Here is a 23,813-nt window from a genome sequence, read left to right on the forward strand (position 1 = left end):
TACTAAAATCAGGTGCTAGAGGAGAGGAGAGGGAGGGAGGAGGAACAAAAAATATACCATTTCATGACTTCTCAAAGTGAGGATTAATAGATGCCATCTAAAGAAATAAATGATGAATAATAGAGTTAAAAGGCTAAAACTAAACCATAAGCTGGCACACACACTCACACACAAGGGAGGAAAGTAGGGGGATGAGTGAGGAGGGGAAAAAGGAGGAGAAGGAGTTTTTTTTTTTTTTTTTTTTTTTTTTTGAGACGGAGTTTCGCTCTTGTTACCCAGGCTGGAGTGCAATGGCGCGATCTTGGCTCACCGCAACCTCCGCCTCCTGGGTTCAGGCAATTCTCCTGCCTCAGCCTCCCGAGTAGCTGGGATGACAGGCACGCACCACCATGCCCAGCTAATTTTTTGTATTTTTAGTAGAGACAGGGTTTCACCATGTTGACCATGGTTGGTCTCGATCTCTCGACCTCGTGATCCACCCGCCTCGGCCTCCCAAAGTGCTGGGATTACAGGCTTGAGCCACCGCGCCCGGCCGAGAAGGAGTTTTTTTACAGGCTTTAGAATTGAAAGTCAAACATGAAGTAATACCACCAAAACCAAATATTTCTGTATAATAATAAATATATAAATTTATCTATTAATATAAACCTTTCAGATGATATCACACAGTAAAACCTAATTCAAGATCTATTCAAGGGACACAACAGCAACAAAATACTTTTTTTTTTGAGATGGAGTTTCACTCTTGTTACGTAGGCTGGAGTGTAATAGCGCGATCTCAGCTCACTGCAACCTCCACCTCCTGGGTTCAAGCAATTCTCCTGCCTTAGCCTCCCAAGCAGCTGGGACTACAGGCATGTGCCACCATGCCCAGCTAATTTTTGTATTTTTAGTAGAAACAGGGTTTACCATGTTGACCAGGATGGTCTCGATCTCTTGACCTTGTGATCCACCCACCTCGGCAAAATACTTTTTTAAAAGTGGAAAATATAAAGTGGGCAAGAAAGGTACAGCAAGCAAATGTCAAAAAAACAAAGGAAGCAGGTATTGTGACTTTGGTATCAGTTAAGGTTGGTTTCAGTTCTCCCACCTCCTGAAAAAAGCCTTTGTTTTTACAAAGTAGAAAAAAAGTGTGGAGAACAAATTTAAGGTAGTTACTAAATAATTATCTGTTCATTAATTCCCAGAAAATTTCTGGAAAATACATATGGAGCTGTTAAGTCATGTGCTGGGGGTGCTGAAAGAAATAATTTTTATTCTTTTCCTTAAGTTTCACTCTTGTTCACTCTTAAGTTTCACTCTTCCTTTTATTCTTTTCCTTAAATAATTCTATATAGTTTTAATTGTTGCTAAGAATATGATTTTACTTTTATATGAAAACATAATCAATAAATAATAGATATTTCAGTGAAACTAAAAATAATCAGATTGCATACTCTAAAATATAAACAGGCTGGGTGTGGAGGCTCACTCCTATAATCCCAGAACTTTGGAAGCCTGAGGTGGGAGGAATGCTTGAGCCCAGGAGTTTGAGACTAGCCTGGGCAACAGTAGACTCCATCTCTACTTAAAAAAATTAAATGAATAAAATAAAATATGAATATTTCAGTTTTTCCTACATATTAGCAATCATATATAATTATTCCATTTAAATACACAGAATTTACAGAACTGCTCCTAAGAAAATAAACATGATACTTTCAAGATGCTATTCTAATTTTAGGTACTATAAAAGATTTAGATAAATATAAGTTAGACATCTTTCATTGTTGATATGGTTTGGATCTGTGTCCCTCCCTGCCTAAATCTCATGTCAAACCATTACCTCCAATATTGGAGGTTGGGCCTGGTGGGAGGTGACTGGATCATGAAGGTGAAATTCTCATGAATGGTTTAGCACCATTCTCTTGGTGCTGTTTTTGTGATAGCGAGTGAGTTCTCACAAGATTTGGTTGTTTAAAAGTGTGAAGTGCCTCTTTCCACCCCCTTGCTGCTCTGGCCATGTGATATGCCTGCTCCCTCTTTGCCTTCTGCCGTGATTGTCAGCTTTCTGAGGCCTCCCTAGAGGTTTAGTAGATGCCTGCATCATGCTTCCTGTATAGTCTATAGAACCATGAACCAATTAAACCTTTTTTCTTTAGAAATTACCCAGTCTCAGGTATTTCTTTACAGCAATGCAAGAATGGACTAATACAGTTGTGATGCTCTAATACTCAAACAGCTGTTAATATTCAAATTTAGAAAAAAATTGCAAGTACCACGTAAAGGAAATATACTAACACTTCCCTATAAAATTTCCTAATAGTTGAGGGTTATCCATTAAAGTTAAGTACTATAAAGTATTTTTAAGTATTCTTGCTCTTTAAAAGTGTCATAATATATTTTTGTAGTTTCAAGTATTAAATATAGTTAAACAAGTTAAAAAAATAAATAGTAATAAAAACAGTGAACAACTGTTAGTGTCAAATGCCACCTGATCTGGATTTGTGGAGTGCATTTATCTTCTGACAATTTATCTTTAAAGCAGTGGTTAGAACTAGCTTCCAAGTAATGGCATTTCATCACTTCTTATAATCTATCATAGTTTGCTGTGCACCATGCCTCTCAGCAAAGCAAGTTCATTAATATAAAGTTAACTTGTCACTACTTGTGGGCAGACTCTGAGGTTTTACCTGGACACAGAAGAATGTGACTTCATATTTATAGCTCTGACATGCATATGCTTTAAAGGAAAAAATCTCCTCTGGCTGAATTTGCTGATTTCAGCTCACACTGCTTTTTCTCTTTCTCCTTTGCCCTCAATAATTTATGGCTAAATAAGCAGCATAAGTTAAACAAAAACCTTTGTAGGTCTTTTTTTTTATTCTTCTTTTTTTGCAGAGACAGGAGTACCGTGGCATAATCATGGCTCACTGCAATCTTGACCTTCTGGGCTCAAGCAATTCTCCCACCTCAGCCTCCGGAGTATCTTGGTGCATGCCACCAAGTTCAGCTAATTTTTTATTTTCTGTAGAGATGAAGTCTTGCTATTACCCAGGCTGGTCTCAAATTCCTGGGTTCAAGTGATCATCCTCCTGTCTCAGCCTCCCAAAGTGCTGGGATTAGAGGCATAAGCCACCACACCTGGTCTGTATGTCATGTTTTAATTCTCTTTTGAAGAATCAAATCAATATGATAATAATAATAGTCTTCCATATTACCCAAGTAAAATAGTCAGGGGTCTAACTAGAGCATCTGAATAAGATAGAATACTAAAGTATCATAAAATCAAATTCACTTACTTGACATTTCTGACGCAACTGTCGTAGCTCTTTTATAACTGAGACAAGAGCTGACTTCTTTTCAGATACCAGTGAATTCAGTTTTTTTACCTGTCATTTAAACAAAAAATATAACAACTAAAAAAAGAATTCAAAAGAAGAAAAATACTACATACATAAAGATATTTAATTCAGTGTTAAATATAAGAGTAAAAAACTATAAGCTACTTCAGTGCCAAACAACAGAGAAGTGCTTTAGTAAATCCTGATTCCTCAGCAAGGTGGAATACTATACTACTTAATCATTTAAAATGTCAGTTCTCGGGCCGGGCGCGGTGGCTCAAGCCTGTAATCCCAGCACTTTGGGAGGCCGAGGCGGGTGGATCACGAGGTCAGGAGATCGAGACCATCCTAGTCAACATGGTGAAACCCCGTCTCTACTAAAAATACAAAAAATTAGCTGGGCATGGTGGCGCGTGCCTGTAATCCCAGCTACTCAGGAGGCTGAGACAGGAGAATTGCCTGAACCCAGGAGGTGGAGGTTGCAGTGAGCCGAGATCGCGCCATTGCACTCCAGCCTCGGTAACAAGAGCGAAACTGTGTCTCAAAAAATAAAATAAAATAAAATAAAATAAAATAAAAAAATAAAAAAATAAAATGTCAGTTCTCAAGACTGTAAATCATTATGGGAAAATCTTTATAATTTCACATTGAATAAATAAAATAAATTACAAAATTGCCTTATACAACTATAATCCTGATGTATTATATAAAAATATATAATTATGTAGGCATACAAAATTACATAAATATAGATGGAGTGATATTCAAAATACTATAGTATGGTCCAAATAGTATTAAGTAATAATCCATCAGAATGGATACCAGTCAGAGAGACGAATGGATCTTTTTTTTTTTTTTTTTTTTTTATTTTGTGAGACAGAGTCTTGCTTGGTTGCCCAGGCTGAAGTGCAGTGGCATAGTCTCAGCTCACTGCAAACTCCGCTTTCCAGGTTCAAGTGATTCTCATGCCTCAGCCTCCTGAGTAGCAGGGACTACAGGCATGAGACACCATGCCTGGGTAATTTTTGTATTTTTAGTAGAGATGGGGTTTCACCAAGTTGGCCAGACAGGTCTTGAACTCCTGACCTCAAGTGATCTGCCTGCCTTGGCCACCCAAAATACTGGGATTACAGGTGTGAGCCACTGTGCCCAGCCTGAATAGGGTCTTAAATGCTAACCTTTTTAGGAGTTAGATTGTGATAAGATCCAGAGGGTTCTGGGGGAATGGCCAATGTGGACAAGGCAACTGGAGGTGGGTACTCTGAGGGTTTGGAACAGCCATTTACCAACAAGTAAGATAAGATTTCAATATTTTAATGCCTGGTGAAAGTGTGCTAGTACATTCTGATTGAATACCAGTCCTAAAAATGGAAAGATACTAAGAATATACACAGAAATGAAATAATTCTATTACGGTGGTATAATCTGGGAAAACTTATTTTCCTTCTTAAATATTTCTTTAATATTCTATAACTTTTGGACATAAAAAAACAGGAAATATATAAACTATTAGAATTTGAACAATCTTACTAGAACGGAAAAAATTCAAGAGACTGATAAAGACATATGAGGCTGGGTGCAGTGGCTCATGCCTGTAATCCTAGCACTTTGGGAGGGCGAGGCAGGTGGAGCACCCAAGGTCGGGAGTTCAAGATCAGCCTAGCCAACATGGTGAAGCCCCATCTCTACTAAAAATACAAAAATTAGCCAGAAATGGCGGCACACACCTGTAGTCCCAGCTACTTGGGAGGCTGAGGCATGAGAATTACTTGAATCCCAGAGATGGATGTTATAGTAAGCCAAGTTTGCACCACTGCACTCTAGCTTGGGCAATAGAGTGAGACTCTGCCTCAAAAAAAAAAAAAAAAAAAAGAAAGAAAAAAATGAAAGAATATAATATAATGTGCAGAAATTAACAGTTGAATGTTTCACAGAAAATAAAACAAACACAAAACACCTGCCTTCTAGCTACACAATAAAAGAAAATTTAAATAAAAGTATAATCACCATTTCAGACATGTCATCCAATGTTCGTCCTTTCATTTCATCAACTTCACTCTTCAGTGCAGATACTCTTTCTAGCTCTTCTTGGGTGTAGCTATATCCAGATACACCCTTTTTCTCCTCCATAGTTTCCTAAAAATAAAAAACAAAAAGGCCACAAAACAGCATCAAAATCTTGCTAGTTCCCATAAGAAATATACAAATTTCATACATAACAAAAAAAGGTAAATAGAATTAATTAGTTTAGAATCCTAAAGGGCAATCTTCATTGACTTCAATTATTTCATTCAATTACATGCCTTTATATATATTATAAACCTACAGTATCTTCAGGTGCATAGGAAGTATTTCTAATTGTAGACTTTATAATAATGTTATGTACTTAGCACAGAACCTAAAATGAAGGATACATTCAATACACATTTGATGAATGAGAATTATCAAGTGATTAGCTGTACTTGCATTTGTTCACTCATCCAATATTTATTATATCTTTAAATGTGCCAAGCACAGTTCTAGGAACCGCACCAGATATACAGCAGTGAATAGAACAGGAAAAAAAAAAAAATCCCTTTCCTCATAGAGCTTACTAGTAGTGGGATAAGTAATATGTAAATAAGCAAATAAATAAACATAAAATAACCACAAGGTAGTTAGAGAAGGTGATCCTGAGAAGATGACATCTGAGCAAAGCCCTGTAGGAAGTGAGGGAATCAGCAAGTGCAAAATCTGGGAGCAAACTTAGCCAGTTCAAGAAACAGTAAGGAGGTACAGTGAGAATAAAGTGGGGGTAAAGAAGGGATTACATGGGACTCAGCTGGTTTGCTAGGTCTCAGTGTACATCTATTGTCCCCTTGCACTCTCAAAAAGTATCCTAGTTTAGATAATAAATTATATTATCTTATTTTTAAGCTGATGAAAGAGCTTTGTCTTATTTAAAATGAGATGGGAGGCTGTCGAAGGGTTCAGAGTAGAGCAATTTTAAAATGATCACTTTAATACCTGTGGTGAGATCAGACTAGGTAGAAGCAGGGAGGCCAATTAGAAGACCACCTCAATAGTTCAAATCAGAGAAAATGATAGCATGAATCAGGGTGGTGGTGACAGTTGTAATGAGAAGTGGTTCTGTATATATTCTGAAGGCAGATCCAACAAGATATTGTGACAAATTAGATATAGGGATATGAAAGAAAGTAAAGGGCAAAGAATGAGTTCAAGGTTTCTGCCTTGAGAGACTAACAAGATGAAGCTTCTATTTGTTGAGATGAAGACCAGTTTGAGGAAGTGGTGCAGATCAGAAGTTTATTTTTGGACATGTTAAAAATTTGAAATACATATTAGATATCTAAACGGAGAGGTCAAGATGCTATATGTGCAAGACCGGAATTAGGCCAGGAGTGGTGGCTCACACCTGTAATCCCAGCACTTTGGGAGGGAAGAGAAGGGGAGGGAAGAGAAGAGAAGGAAGGAAGGAAGGAAGGAAGGAAAGACATAAATAAATAAATAAATAAATATTGGCTGAGAACTTTTCAAAAACAAAGACATCAAGCCACATATTCAAGAAACTTTACAGACCCTAAGCCAGGTGAATAAAATATAAAATCATACCTAGAAAAGTCATAGTAAAACCACTGAACAACCAAACACAGAGAGATCTTAAAAACAACTGGAGAATAACATACTACCTTAAACAAAAAACAAAAAACAAAACCAAGATGTACAGTTGATGTAACAAAATAAATAATGGAAGCCAGATGACAATGGGAATTAAATCTTTAAAGTGCTGAAAGAAAATAGCTGCCAACCAAAAAGTCAACATTCAGTAAAAATATGCTTCAAAATGAAGGTAGAATACGGGTGTCTTAAGAAAAACAAAAACTGAAGATTTCAGCAGACCTGAATTAAAGAAAATATTTAAGGTGAGCTCATTAGACAGAAACCAATAGAAGAGTGATGATGAAGGAAGGAAAGAAGAACAATGAAAAGAGTAAACATGTAGATAATCTAGAATAATATTGAATATAATATCATGCCGTATTTAAATTATATCTAGGCCCAGGCACAGTGGCTCACACCTAGCACTTAGGGAGGCCAAGGTAGAAGGATTGCCTGAGTCCCTGAGTTTGAGGCCAGCCTGGACAATACAGTGAGACTCCATCTCTAAAAAAAAAAAAAAAAAAAAAATATATATATATATACACACACACACACAAAAAAATTAGCTGGGTGTGGTAGTGCACACCTGTAGTCCTAGGTACTTGGGAGGCTGAGGTGGGAGAATCACTTGAGCCCAGGAGATTGAGGCTGCAGTGAGCTGTGATTGTGTATTGTGATCCAATACACTCCAGCCTGGGCAACAGAACAATATCCCTTCTCAAGAAAATTGTATTTAGAATTAAAAAAATATTATCAACAATAACACTAAATATGGGAAGGAGGCAAACAAAGTTAAAGTGTTTTAGGTTCTTGCATTGCCCAGGACACAGCAAAAGTAAAAATTTAGTGAAGACTGTAATCAGTCAAGGGTGTATATCATAATCTTTGGGATAAGCACTAGAGTGTGATCACTCACTGGCCGAATGGAACTAAGGACTCTATCACTGGTGGCAGGTAGAGTACTGATAGTCCCAGGCATGTTGCAGCAATGCAGTTGCAAAGACTTTCACTTGTGGTGAACTGGGGAGGAAGAATACAGGTGGATGGGGATTGTGGTGGCCAAAAAAATGTATGGCTCAGATTGCTTTCAAGAGAATCGGCTGGGAGGAGCAGAGCTGATTGACATTCATAGCTGCTGCCCCTCTGGGCCCATCATCATGTTTGTACCAAAGCTATGCTTCCCTGGAGCTGCTCTCATCCAATGACTGAGCACAGTATTAGTATTATTAGTACTAATATTAGCAGTATTAGTGTTAGCCCAGTCCTGCCTGACAAGGGACTCCTCTAATAGGTGACTGACTCAGGAACTCCCTTTCAACATGACCAAAACTTGCTCAGAGTTGTGTTGAAGTCTGAGGCTATTTCTACCCAATCTTCCTTCCTTTGCCCTCTCCCTTCACAGGTGTCAGACTTCAATCAGAGCCTGAAGGCTTTCCCTGCTTCTCCTACTCCCTTCCCTTTATCCTTCATAAATGTCTCCTTCAATAAATCTCTGTATATGTAATCCCATCTCAGTGTCTGCTTCTTGGAGGATCTGAACTGATACAAAGATGCACTAGATGGTGTAATGTTTTTGACATTTGAGGAGAAACAGTAACTATAAGGACTATGGAATTGGGGTGGCTATCACTAACCTTCTCTGATGGTTGAAGAGATAAAATAACAGGCTCAAATCTATTAATTTGTAATTAAAAGCAAAGTGATCAAATTATAGAATCTCCTTAAGGGCTTTAAAGAAATCCTCATTTCCCATGGCAACAGGGCAGAGGGAGCTGAAAACCAGGTGCAGGACTTAATTTTAAGATTGGCAAAACTCCAGAGAAAGTTGAATTGTTAGCCTAGGCAAATATTCTATGCCAAGGTCAGGGCCCTGACAGAGAAGAAAAAGGGTGGTGAGTCTGGGATGGGGGATCTGGATAGACCCACTTGAGAACCTTGAATCCTCAGATTATCCTGTATCCTCTGGGCAGTGGCAAATGGCTCAGCTTGTCAGTTAAGGGCCTGGAAGATGCAAGACTGCAAGGACAAGGAGGTCTAGGGAAGAGGCATATGGGTGAACCTATGGGAGTAGGCACCAAGTATAAAGATCTTTTCATTACATGGAAACCAGAGAATGTCCACTGCAGAAGAGGCACTAAACAACCAAGTGGAAAGGATGATTTGGCCAGCAGATGTCAGCCAGCCTCTGTCACTGTCCCACACAGTGCTTAGAAATGGACTCAAACAGAATGGCTTTGTTGGTAGAGGTGGAGGTTACATATGAGCCAAATAGCATGGGCTCTCTCTCACCAATGCTCATCTAGCTACTGCCAACATCAAACGTCTGACCTGCCAGCAACAGAGACCAATCCTGAGCTCTGGGTATGGAACCATCCCTTGAGGAAACCAACCCCCTATTTTGTGGCAATTTAATAACATCAGACCCTTTCTGCCTTGAAAAGGGTGAGATTTCATCCTTAATAGGACTGATCCATATTCTAGGTATAAGTTTGCCTTTCTTGCCCATTGAACTTCAGTCAGCATTACTTTACAGCATTCAGTCTACTCATGTGAAATCTCACATAATATCACCTCAAACCAAGGGACACACTTTACAGCAAAGGAAATATGATGGTGTTCATATGATCATATAATTCAGTAATTTTATCACATACTATACTATCTGGAAAGCTGATGGCCTAACAGAATAGTGGAACAGTGTCTCGAAGGCAAAGTCCCAGCTTGGAACTGATGGCCTGTGAAAATGAGTTCTACCATTAGGACACGCTGTACACCTTAAACCAATGCCCATGATACGGTGCTATGTTCTCAATAGAAAGCATAGGTCTCAGAACCATGAGATGAAAGTATAAGTGTCACCACTAACCATGATCCCCAATGATCCATTTTAGGGAATTATGCTTCCCTTCCAGACAACTTTAGGCTCTGTAGGTACAGATGCTCTAGCTGCAAGAGTGGGCATGCTTCCATCAGAAGACACATTAAGAAGCCCTTGACACTTAATGTTCTGACTACCATCTGGTCACTTGGGCTCCTCATGTCAACAGACCAGCAGGCAAAGAAAGCAGGACATCGTAAGGCTATATAGATGCTGCTATATAACAGAGATAGAAAGAAATACATTTGGGACTCAGATAATCCATGAGGGCTTATCTTTGCACTCCCATGCCCAGTTTTAACTATAAATGGGCAAGTACAGCAGTCATGGCCTGGTAAGGGCATGATTACTGGAGTCTCACACTTTTCAAGGATGAGGAACCAGGTCATCCCACCAATTAAGTCATTTAAGCAAGAGGAGGTGCTAGCTGAGGTGAGGGAACTCTAGAATGGATAGTAAAGGAAGGAGATGTTGAGTATCAGTTATGTCCTTGGAACCAAATGTGGAAAGGAGAGTTTCCATTTGTCACACTAATCTTTCTCCTGTAAGTTTTCCTAGAAATTGTGACCAACCAGAATCCTATAGAAGCTATAACTGAGTGGAGTAAATTTAACATGGCAAATAAGTAGAACCTACTAGTTCAAGGGGTGAACTGCAGTAGATGTTGCTGGTGCCCCACTCAGACCTCATTTGCAAACTGTTATGAGTGTTGACTGCTATATAGCTCATAGTTATCCCCTTCTCCAGAGTGCCTTCAGCCAAATGGGAGCTGTCTCACCTAAAAGGTTACACTCGACCACAGCCAAATGACTGACTGCCATGGGGTACAAAAGGCCATCCCCCTTGCATCAAGGTAGAATCAACTCTGTGGTGCAATTTGTTCCAAAGTTGATCATGGGATCAGAATGAAGCCAACTCCAGTTGAGACCATGTCCTTTGTTGCTTGGCTTTTTTCTGCTGCCTCATGAGCTTCCCTTACAGCCCTCCTTCTGAGGGTACTCCCTCAATAAATCACTAGCACTAAGAGTTCCCTTCTTGAGCTCTGCTTCTAGGGACCCAACTTAAAAAAATATATAAAGCAAAAACTGATAGAACTAAAAAAAGCAGCAAAGCAATAATTATAGTTAGAGATTTTTAACACACTTCTTTCAGTAACTGATGGAACAGGCAGACAAAAAATCAACAGGGATATGGAAGATATGTATATCCTAACTAACACACTGACTGAATTGACATACATAAAATACTATTCACAACAACTGCAGAATATACATTCTTTTCATTGCACATGAAATTATTACCAAAACACTGAGCCATAATGTAAGACTACAAATTTCACAGGACTGAAATCATAGTGTGCTCTCTGGTCACAATGGAAACAACCTAGAAATTCATAAGAAAATCCTCCAAATGTTTGATTTTAACCCAAAAGGTCAAAGAAATCACAATGGAAATTAGAAAATATTTTGACGTAAAAAACAATGCAGTTACTATTATCAGTTTTAAAGTTAGTGCTGTTAGAATCTACGTTGATTCACAATAAATTTTCAATCTTAAGTTCCCCAAAAGCAAATAATATTCATCAGCATGAGACAATATGAGACACTTCATATTGCCAGCTAAAAGAAAACACAACTGGTTGACATTTCATTTATCACTATCAGATTACTGTTAGCTGGTAAACCAGCACCCAGATGTAATAGTCTCCCCGTTGGTGAAAGAAAAAAAAAAAAGCCAAATGAAGAAAACCCTGAGGAACTGGCATCCACAATAAGAACAACTTTGCTGTTGGACTACTTTGGGTTTAACTCTTTTCAGACAACCAAGGCACAAACATAAGAAATAAGCCTGGAGGCCGACATCCATATAGCATTTCCCTGGATATTTCTTTCCAAAGCTTCTTGGAAGTGGTTGCTTAGAAATTTCTGCCTAGCAGGCCATGATAAAAAAATATTTTATAGTCACTCATATTAACTAACCAAGTGAAAAAAACCTACTTGGAATTCAACTTCTATTAATAACCCTAAAGTTAGCACACACAAAAAAGCCAGTGCTTCCTGCAACATTAAAAATAAATGAATCAACTTATATGACATCTCTGTAATTAATCAGAGAAAAGTAATACTTTTATGATTTCTCCAGTAAAAACAATGACCTCAGTATAAAGCTGTAACCCATAAACCTCCTAGTATTTGTATTTATAGCAGCCCAAGATAATACCGTATTACCAGTTGTTGTTGAATATTTTCATGACGTTGCTTAAGAAGTTCTTCAGTCCTCTGCAAAAGACCGAATTCAGCTTTAAGTTCAGCTATTATCTGATGCTTCTTTTTGAAAACTGTACTCTTGCTTCGAAGTTTATTGACATATCGTTTGAACTGTAAAAAAAAAAATGTAATCTAATGAGTAGAAAAGTAGTAGCTAAATATCATATATCTGTATAAACTCAATGTATAAAAATTGTCTCCTCGAGATCTAAAATTGACACCCTATCATCAAAATTGAAAGAGCTAGAGGAGCAAGATCAAAAAAACTCAAAACCTCGCAGAAGACAGGAAATAACTAAGATCAGAGCAGAACTGAAGGAAATAGAGACACAAAAAACTCTTCAAAAAATCAATAAATCCAGGACCTGGTTTTTCGAAAAGATCAACAAAATAGACAGACCACTAGCCTGATTAATAAAAAAGAAAAGAGAGAATAACCAAACTGATGCAATAAAAAACGATAAAGGGGATATCACCACAGATTCCACAGAAATCCAAACCATCATCAGAGATTATTACAAACAACTCTTCACGTAAACTAGTAAACCTGGAAGAAATGGATAAATTCCTGGACACCTGCATCCTCCCAAGCCTAAACCCGAAAGAAGCCGAAAGCCTGAATAGACCAATAACAAAGTCTGAAGTCGAGGCAGCAATAAAGAGCCTATCACCCAAAAAAAGCCCAGGTCCAGATGGGTTCACAGCTGAATTCTACCAGACATACAAAGAGGAGTTGGTACCATTCCTTCTGAAACTATTCCAGACAATCCAAAAAGAGGGAATCCTTCCCAAATCATTTTATGAGACAAACATCATCCTGATACCAAAACCCGGCAGAGACTTAACAAGAAAAGAAAATTTCAGGCCAATATCCATGATGAACATAGATGCAAAAATCTTCAATAAAATACTGGCAAACCAATTGCAACAGCATATCAAAAAGTTCATCCACCATGATCAAGTAGGATTCATCCCAGGGATGCAAGGCTGGTTCAACATACGCAAGTCCATAAACGTAATTCACCACATAAACAGAACCAAAGACAAAAACCACAAGATTATCTCAATTGATGCAGAGAAGGCTTTTGACAAAATTCAACAGCCCTTTATGCTAAAAACCCTCAATAAACTAGGTACTGACGGAACGTATCTCAAAACAATAAAAGCTATTTACGACAAACCAAGAGCCAATATCATACTGAATGGGCAAAAACTGGAAGCATTCCCTTTGAAATCTGGCACTAGACAAGGATGCCCTCTCTCACCACTCCTATTCAATATAGTACTGGAAGTTCTAGCCAGAGCAATCAGGCAAGAAAAAGAAATAAAGGGTATTCAAATTGGAAAGGAGGAAATAAAATTGTCTCTATTTGCAGATGACATGATTGTATATCTAGAAGACCCCATCATCTCAGCCCAAAATCTCCTGAAACTGAAAAACAACTTCAGCAAAGTCTCAGGATACAAAATCAACGTGCAAAAATCACAAGCATTCCTATACACCAGTAACAGACTTAAAGAGAGCCAAATCAAGAACCAACTGCCATTCACAATTGCTACAAAGAGAATAAAATACCTAGGAATACAACTAACAAGGAACGTAAAGGACCTCTTCAAGGAGAAGTACAAGCCATTGCTCAACGAAATTAGAGAGGACACAAACAGGTGGACAAACATTCCATGTTCATGGTTAGGAAGAATCAACATCGTGAAAATGGCCATACTGCCCAAAGTAATTTACAGATTCAACGCTATTCCCATCAAGCTACCAATGACCTTCTTCACAGAACTGAAAAAAAACACCTTAAACTTCATATGGAACCAAAAGAGAGCCCGCATAGCCAAGTCAATTCTAAGCAAAAAGAACAAAGCAGGAGGCATCACACTACTGGACTTCAAACTATACTACAAGGCTACAGTAATCAAAACAGCATGGTACTGGTACCAAAACAGAGATATAGACCAATGGAACAGAACAGAGGCCTCACAGGAAATACAACATACCCACAACCATCTGATCTTCGACAAACCTGACAAAAACAAGCAATGGGGAAAGGATTCCCTGTTTAATAAATGGTGTTGGGAAAACGGGCTAGCCATGTGCAGAAAGCAGAAACAGGATCCCTTCCTGACACCTTACAGCAAAATTAACTCCAGATGGATTAAAGACTTAAACATCAGACCTAACACCATAAAAACCCTAGAAGAAAATCTAGGCAAAACCATTCAGGACATAGGCGTAGGCAAGGACTTCATGACCAAAACGCCAAAAGCAATGGCAACAAAAGCCAAAATAGACAAATGGGACCTAATCAAACTCCACAGCTTCTGCACGGCAAAAGAAACAGTCAGCAGAGTGAATCGGCAAACAAAAGAATGGGAAAAAATTTTTGCAGCCTATCCATCTGACAAGGGGCTGATTATCCAGAATTTACAAAGAACTAAAACAGATCTACAAGAAAAAAACAAACAAGCCCATTCAAAAATGGGTGAAGGATATGAACAGATACTTTACAAAAGAAGACATACAGGAGGCCAACAAACATATGAAAAAATGCTCATCATCATTGGTTATTAGAGAAATGCAAATCAAAACCACATTGAGATACCATCTCACACCAGTTAGAATGGCGATCATTAAAAAATCTGGAAACAACAGATGCTGGAGAGGATGTGGAGAAATGTTGGTGGGAATGTAAATTAATTCAACCATTGTGGAAGACAGTGTGGCAATTCCTCAATGACCTAAAAATAGAAATCCCATTCGACCCAGCAATCCCATTACTGGGTATATATCCAAAGGATTATAAATCGTTCTACTATAAGGACACGTGCACACGAATGTTCACTGCAGCACTGTTTACAATAGCAAAGACCTGGAACCAACCCAAATGCCCAACGATGATAGTCTGGATAGGGAAAATGTGGTACATATATACCATGGAATATTACGCAGCCATCAAAAACGATGAGTTCGTGTCCTTTGTAGGGACATGGATGAACCTGGAAACCATCATTCTCAGCAAACTGACACAAGAGCAGAAAATCAAACACCGCATATTCTCACTCATAGGCGGGTGTTGAACAATGAGAACAAATGAACACAGGGAGGGGAGCACTACACACTAGGGTTCGTTGGGGGGAAATGGGGGAGGGACGGGGGAGGTGGGAAGAGATAGCATGGGGAGAAATGACAAGATACAGGCGAGGGGACGGAAGGCAGAAAACCACACTGCCATGTGTGTACCTATGCAACAATCTTGCATGTTCTTCACATGTACCCCAAAACCTAAAATGCAATTAAAAAAAAGTGTAAAAAAATAAATAAATAATTTAAAAAAAAAGAAAAGAAAAAAAAATTGTCTCCTCTACTTCACATGTGTCACACGTATATAGTAACTTAGTTTTATTAGAAACTTGTAAAGACTAATAGCTGAATTAAAATGTTTTGTGTTTTTAATTTTTTGACACATCTAAATATATGTATATATTATATATATCTTATATGTATATATTGTGTATATGTATATGTATACATATAAAATATGCATATATATATATATGTATATATAAAGATAAGGTTTTGCTCTGTTGCCCAGGCTGGAGTGCAGTGGTGCAATCATGGCTCATTGCAGTCCTGACCTCCTGGGCTCAAGCAATTCTCCTGCCTCAGCCTCCTGAATAGGAGGACCACAGGTGGTGCCAGGCTAATTTTTGCATTTTTGTAAAGATAGAGTTTCACTATGTTTCCCAGGCTGGTTTTGAACTCCTGGGCTCCAGTGATCCACCCTCCTTGCCCTCCCAAAGTGCTAGATTACAGGCATGAGTCACTGTGCCTAGCTTTAAACATTCTAAATCCTTATATAAAAGCTATTCATTTTAGACTTTACAAATAAGGATTAGGAAAACAGAAACACAACTTTATAAAATTAAAAAGGTTTAAAAAGAAGAAGAAAGAGTAGGAAATAATGACCACAATTCTGGCTGTAGTTTTATCATGACATATCTCATGTACTGTACTATTTTGGTAGCAGTCCATTGAACTGCTGGGATTAATATAGCCAAACAGAACCATCAACGTTTGCAGCTACTATTTATCACTTAAGAAATGTACTGTGACTATATATTGCTGTCAAGCATCTGAGACACTGAAATGGTACCCATCCCAAATGTTAAAAAGCTAAGAATATCCCAAGTTAGTGAAAACTCATAGTTACCTAATTTATCTATTTATCTACTCATGATATCAAAATTATAACTAATAATGAAAAAAAGTTATAACTCTAGTGGAAAGACCCCATTATTAGGTAATACCAACTAGAGTTTGGAGGAGCAAACAAAGTAAGCATAATATTTAAAGGAATTCAAGACTGGGTGTGGTGGCTCATGCCTGTTATCCCTGAACTTTGGAAGACCCAGGCGGTTGGATCACTTGAGGTCAGGAGTTCGAAACCAGCCTGGCCAACATGGTGAAACCCCGTCTCTACTAACAATACAAAAATTAGCCAAGTGTGATAGTGCTCACCTGTAATCCCAGCTACTCAGGAGGCTGAGGCAGGAGAATCGCTTGAATCCAGAGGCAGAGGTTACAGTGGGCTGAGATCATACCACTGCACCACAGCCTGGACAACAGAGTGAGACTCAGTCTCAATAAACAAGCAAACAAACAAAGGAATTAATTTGGTAAGCATTATTTGTTATCAATTATGTTTTAGGCACTGTGCCAGACACAGAGGATACAATGTATAGAGTTGCTTAGAACAAGACACTCACAGGTCCTGTCCTCATCAAGCTTAAGGAATAGTGGGGAAAACAAATACTGAACTGAAGTTTAAAATGATGGCAAACACTACAAGAACTGAATAGGCCCTGCAATTAAGTAATAGGAGTTTAACCTGGGTAGGGATGAAGACAGAAATGCGGGGGTTGGGAAGTAGAAGAGGTGGGATATGGCAAGCTTCTTGGAATAAAGTATATATAAGCCAAGACCGAAGAAGTAGGAGTGTGTTAGAGAAAGAAAGAAGAGGCAAGGAACTGCATTCTAGGAGGAGGGAACAGCATATGCGAAGGTCCTGTGCTGCAGGCTCAAGGTGAAAGTATAATCATGTGCTGTATAACAATGTCTTGGTCAATGCCGGACTGCATATCCGATGGCGGTCTTATAAGATTACAATACCATGTATATATATTTTTTGAGATAAGAGTCTCACTCTGTCGCCGAGGCAGAAATGCAATGGCATGATCTTGGCTCACTGCAATGTCCACCTCCCAGGTTCAAGCAATTCTCCTATCTCAGCTTCCTGAGTATCTGGGATTATGAACACCTGCCACCATGTCTGACTAATTTTTGTAATTTTAGTAGAGATGGGGTTTCACCATGTTGGCCAGGCTGGTCTTGAACTCTTGGCCTCAAGTAATCCACCCACCTCTGCTTTCCAAAGTGCTGGGATTACAGGCATCAGCCACTGTGCCCAGCCTGTAACAAGATACTTTTACTGTACCTTTTCTAGTTTTAGATACGTTTAGATACACAAATACCTACCACTCTGTTTCAGTTGCCTACAGTATTTAGTATAGTAACATGCTGCACAGGTTTGAAGCCTAGGAGCAATAGGCTATGGCACACAGCCTAGTTGTGTGGTAGGCTGTATCATGTTCACACAACAGCAAAACTGCCTAACAATGCATTTCTCTAAATGTATCCTTGTCATTAAGCAATGCATGACTGTACAGTATTCCTCAATGTGAGAAGCAAACTCCAGAAGCAAATGTCAGAAATTTCTATTTCTGAAACAGAACATAATACTTAAAAAAATCACTTCCTCATATAGATTTTAAATAAGAGTACTAATAATTATCAGATTTTTATACTATATAAAAAATTGTGTCTGGGCAAGGTAGCTCATGCCTATAATCCCAGCACTTTGGGAGGCTGAGGTGGGAGACTGCTTGAGTCTAGGAATTCAAGATCAGCCTAGGCAACATGGCGAGACTAGATCTCTACAAAAAAAATCAAAAAATTAGCAGGATGTGGTGGCATGTGCCTGTGGTCCCAGCTACTTGAGAGGAACACTTGAACCCAGGAGGTCAAGGCTGCAGTGAGCTATAATCACACCACTTTACTCTGGCCTGGGTGACAAAGTGAGACCCTATATCAAAACCATAAAATAATTTTCTCTGCTCTAATAGTCTTTTATTACATTACAAAGAAAATGTCTATAGTAAGAACGTGGCCTACCATATTTAAACATATCACTCCACAACAAAGGGAAGTTTCCATATTACCTAATGTGAGATAATTCTTTAAGAATCTTAGCCTTTTTATGCCCAGTGCATCTTAACGCTAATTTTGGGGGATAGCTAATAAATAATTTTATAAATGATAAAAGTAATGAACATATTGCTGAAATTTTGGAAAACAGAAAAAAGGAAAAATTCACTCAAAGCTGTTAATCCAACACAAGCTCTATTATCATATTGGTATTCTTCTTTTCTTTCTTTTTTTTTTTTTTAGAGACAGGGTCTTGCTATGTTGCCCAGGCTGGAGTGCAGTGGCTATTCACAGGCGCGATCCCACTACTGATCAGCATGGAAGTTCTGACCTGCTCCATTTCTGACCTGGGCTGGTTCACCCCTCCTTAGGCAACCTGGTGGTCCTCCGCTCCTGGGAGGTCACCATATTGATGCTGAACTTAGAGTCAACACCCCATTGGCATAGCACACTATAGCCCAAAACTCATGGACTCAAGCGATCCTTTAGCCTCAGCCTCCTGAGTAGCTGGGACTACAGGCACACGTCACTCTGCCCAGCTTTTCTTTTCTTTTTTTTTTTTGAGATGGAGTCTTGCCCTTGTCACAAAGGCTGGAGTGCAGTGGCACAATCTCCACTCATTGCAACCTCCACCTCCTGGGTTCAAGAGATTCTACTGCCTCAGCCTCTCAAGTAGCTGGGTTTATAGGTACCTGCCACCACATCAGGCTAATTTTTGTATTTTTAGTAGAGATGGGGTTTCACCATGTTGGCCAGGCTGGTCTCGAACTCCTAACCTCAGATGATCCACCCACCTTGGCCTTCCAAAGTGCGTGAGCCACTGTGCTAGGCCCATATTGGCATTTTTCCTTCCAATTTTTTTTTTTTTTTGAGATGGAGTCTCGTTCTGTTGCCCAGGCTGGAGTGCAGTGGTGCAATCTTGGCTCACTGCAACCTCCACTTCCCGGGTTCAAACGATTCTCCTGCCTCAGCCTCCTTAGTAGCTGGGATTACAGGCATGAGCCACCACACCTGCCTAATTTTTGTATTTTTAGTAGAGATTGGGTTTCACCATGTTGGCCAGGCTGGTTTGAACCTCTGACCTTGTGATCCGCCTGCCTTAAGCTCCCAAAGTGTGGGGATTACAGCGTAAGCCACTGTGCCCTGCCCTTCCATTTTAAAATTTTTCTTTGAGATAGTCTCCCTCTGTCACCCAGGCTGGAGTGCAGCAACGAAATCTTGGCTCACTGCACCTACTGCCTCCCAGGTTCCAGCAATTCTCCTGCCTCAGCATCCTGAGTAGCTGGGATTATAGGCACGTGCCACCATGCCCAGCTAATTTTTGTATTTTTAGTAGAGACAGAGTTTCACCATATTGGCCAGGCTGGTCTTGAACTCCTGACCTCAGGTGATTTGCCTGTCTTGGCCTCTCAAAGTGCTAGGGTTATAGGCATGAGCCACTGAGCCCAGCCTTTCCTTCCAACTTTAGAGCAAATTCTAATATCAATAATTCTAAATGATAAAGTAGTAAAATAGAAAGTATAGCATTTTGAAAATTTTTTTTCTAAAATACTTGATTCCTGAGTATACAAAAATTCCTTTAAAATACTAAGATTAAAAATTCTTCACATAAAAATAAACTTCCAATTCCTAGTTTAGACATCTTTTAAAATGTGACTTAAACTTTGAAAGAACTGGTCAGGCACCACTAGTGGCTAATGCCTGTAATCCTAGCACTTTGAGAGGTTGTGGTGGGGCAGATTGCCTGAGCTCAGGAGTTTGAGGCCAGCCTAGGCAACATGGTGAAATCCCATCTCTACTAAAAATACAAAAAATTAGCCAGGCGTGGTGCTGCGTGCCTGTAATCCCAGCTACTCAGGAGGCTAAGGCATAAGAATCGCTTGAATCCAAGAGGCAGAGGTTGCAGTGAGCAGAGACTGCGCCACTGCACTCCAGCCTGGGCAACAGAGTGAGATTCTGTCTCACAAAAAGCAAACAAACAAAACTTTGAAAGAACTGAAGAACACACTGTGGTTTGGAAGAATAAAGTTCAAAATATTTTTCTATACATGATTAAGTTGGTTTTAATACTAAGGAATGCAGCCTTCCCACCACAAATTTTCAATGATTGCATTACAGAAACTTCTTTTTTAAAGAAGTTTTTAAACGAAAAATTTGGCCGGGCGCAGTGGCTCAAGCCTGTAATCCCAGCACTTTGGGAGGCCGAGGCGGGTGGATCACGAGGTCGAGAGATCGAGACCATCCTGGTCAACATGGTGAAACCCCGTCTCTACTAAAAATACAAAAAATTAGCTGGGCATGGTGGCACGTGCCTGTAATCCCAGCTACTCAGGAGGCTGAGGCAGGAGAATTGCCTGAACCCAGGAGGCGGAGGTTGCAGTGAGCCGAGATCACGCCATTGCACTCCAGCCTGGGTAACAAGAGCGAAACTCCGTCTCAAAAAAAAAAAAAAAAAAAAAACCACGAAAAATTTAAGCTGGGTGCAGTGGCTCATGCCTGTAATCCCAGCCCTTTGGGAAGCCAAGGCGGGTGGATCATCTGAGGTTGGGAGTTCGAGACCAGTCTGACCAACATGGAGAAATCCTGACTCTATTAAAAATACAAAAAATTAGCCAGGCATGGTGGCACATGCCTGTAATCCCAGCTGCTTGGGAGGCTGAGACAGGAGAATAGCTTGAACCCAGGAGGCGGAGGTTACAGTGAGCTGAGATTGTGCCATTGCACTCCAGCCTGGGCAACAAGAGTGAAACTCTGTCTTCAAAAATAAATAAATAAATAAATAAATATAAAAATTTAAGTCATAATAATGTACCTGGAGTCTAATAACCTGCAAATTTTTCTTTTAAAGAATAAATGTGTAAGCCTGACATAACCACAGATTCAGAATCCCTAGAGTGACTATATATGCTATTAAAAGTGTCCTGGGCAAAGTGCCCAAAATGAAATCAACCCTGTTCATCTGTTATCCTCTGTAATATAGAGGCCAATTTTCCCCTTCTCTATCTTGCTGTGCTCAACTATTTTTAAAAGCTGAAAGCTATAAATGTTTTTGATGAAAGAACAAACCTACAAATTACTGAGCGTGTTCTATGCTGATTGGTTATTATTTGACATTCTTTATATATAATACATAAGGGAAGAATAGTCTTGATCAGATTAATTACGTTCCATATAATTAAGCAATAGGTGGCCATTAAAGCATTCTAAGGGCTCTACTATTCCAGAATTAATTAGAAAAAAGAAAACATGTTATCAACATTTTTTCTTCCATTGATAGTTTATTCTAATTATCATTTGGATTTTAGGTTATTTCTAAATATTCAATATCATACAAAAACCAAAACTGATGAACATACTGAAGCTGAATCTTCAGACTTATAAAACACAAGTACTCATTCCATTAGGTGGCAGAGCAACGACCTCATCACTTTGAAGCCTCTGGTAAACTCTGCTGTACACTCAGATGAGAGTAAGAATAAAAACTGACCTCCTCTTCCCTTCCATTCCTGGTTCACGGGGGTCAAAATGGTGGCTGGAGAGGTGGGCAGTAGATAGAGCTGCATGGAGGTGCCAGTAAGGCTGGGGAGCTGCATAGAGGCATGGCGGGTTACAGGGTCCAGAGGTCATGGATACTGGGAAGTGAGGGGGCTTGGGAAGCTGTATTAGAAATATGGACCAGGAGGCTGGTGACTGGGGACACAGAATAGTAGGGAATTTAATGGAGGTACAGATCAACAGGCTGAATGGCCGAAGATATGGAATGATGGGGTCAGTGGCTGAGAAACCACACAGAAACATGGGCTAGCGGGCCTGGCAGTTGAGGACACAGAGGGGTGAGTGAGGAGCCATGGAGAACACAGACACAGAGGGTGAAAATGTGGTTGGTGGGTCAGGCACACAGAATTGGTGTGTAGATAAAGAAGCCAGAGTAGTTGATCGATTGCTTAAATTGAGCAAGCAAGCAAGTTAATTGATTGAGCAAATAAATAATTACAATATAGAAGAAGGGAGCCAAATTTCTCAATGCCAGAGAAGATATCTGAAAACAAGCAAAAGAGAAAGCTAGAAAAAACCCCGAGGTGTAGGGTATTAGTTAGAACCCACAGTTGTGTAATAATGTACACAGACAGATACAGAAATAGTTACAGATCCATTATAAGTGCAAATATACGTACACACATGTGTATGTACACATGTCTCTCCATTTTTCTACTGAAGAACTAGCCAATGTAAGGGAAGAAAAAGGCTTGGAAAGAAATAAAATTCTCATTATTTATATTTAATACTATCATCTTTATGAAAAAAATTTTAAATTTAAAGGTAAATTATTATGAGAATTTAGCAAGTTTATTAATTACAAAGTCAATACCAAAAATCAATCACATTTCTATATGCAAACAGCAGTGTTTTTATTTGTTTGTGTTTTTTTTGAGACAGAGTCTTGCTTTCTTGCCCAGGCTGGAGTGCAGTGGTGCAATCTCGGTTCACTACAATTTCCATCCCCATGAGTTGAAGCAATTCTCCTGCCTCAGCCTCCCAAATAGGTAGGATTACAGTTGTGTATCACCATGCCCAGCTAATTTTTATATTTTTAGTAAAGACAGGGTTTCACCATGTTGGCTAGATTGGACTCAAACTCCCAACCTCAGGTGATCCACCCACTTCAGCTTCCCAAAGTGCCGGGATTACAGGCACGAACCATTGTGTCTGGTCAAACAACAGTAAAAAATATAATTTTACAATTATATATAAAAAAGTAAGCCTGAGAATAAAGCCAACAAAAGTTGTATAAAACAGAGAAAGTCATAACTTTCCTCAAAGACCATCTGACAAATTAAGAGCTATCATATTCATGGATCAGAGAATTCAGTAACATACACATGTGAATTCTTCTCAAATTGACCACATTTGACATAATTTGACATTCAAATTCAATGCAATTCTGATAAAAAAAATTCCAACAGGTTTTTGAGCAGAACTTGATAAACTGATTCCAAGATTCATACGCAAGTGCAAAAGACAAGAATAGCCAAGGTACTCCCTAAAGTACAAGGTGGGGACAGGGTGAATATCAGATATCACTATTCGCTATAAAGCTATAGATTTTATGAGAGTAAAGTACAGCCACATAGATAAACAAACTAACCAAAGGAACAAGAGAGCAAGCACAAGTGACACATCTAGAAAACTTGGTTTTTGATAGAGTTATCCCTGCAGATTTAAGGAAAAAGAATGGACTTTTCAGCTGATGGACTCCTTACCTCATAACATAAACATCAATTCCAAGTGACTACAGACTTTCAAATGTGAAATACAAAAATTAAATATTTTTTAGAATATGGGAAAGTATAATTATGATCTTAAGATAGGAAACAATTTCTCTTTTTTTCCTTTTTCTTTTAGAGACAGGGTAT

The 23,813-nt window shown here is 39.1% G+C and overlaps 1 protein-coding gene across 4 annotated transcripts in view; it reads right to left on the reverse strand.

Moving 5' to 3' along the window:
- The window catches only part of IFT81 (intraflagellar transport 81), a 118,116-nt gene that overhangs the window by 27,615 nt on the left and 66,688 nt on the right, over positions 1–23,813 (reverse strand). For 3 of the 4 annotated variants that reach the window (XM_039472409.2, XM_003932259.2, XM_074402257.1), the window contains 3 exons: positions 12,090–12,239; positions 5,331–5,459; positions 3,282–3,371 (listed from right to left, as the gene is read on the reverse strand). In XM_039472409.2, coding sequence (XP_039328343.1) covers positions 3,282–3,371; positions 5,331–5,459; positions 12,090–12,239 — 369 coding nt within the window. Of the gene's footprint in view, positions 1–3,281; positions 3,372–5,330; positions 5,460–12,089; positions 12,240–23,813 lie in introns of those variants that run through there. The other variant, XR_012518341.1, reaches the window with a different exon arrangement.

This window comes from Saimiri boliviensis, chromosome 7 (assembly GCF_048565385.1).
Source record: "Saimiri boliviensis isolate mSaiBol1 chromosome 7, mSaiBol1.pri, whole genome shotgun sequence".
In the NCBI taxonomy this organism is placed as follows: domain Eukaryota; kingdom Metazoa; phylum Chordata; class Mammalia; order Primates; family Cebidae; genus Saimiri; species Saimiri boliviensis.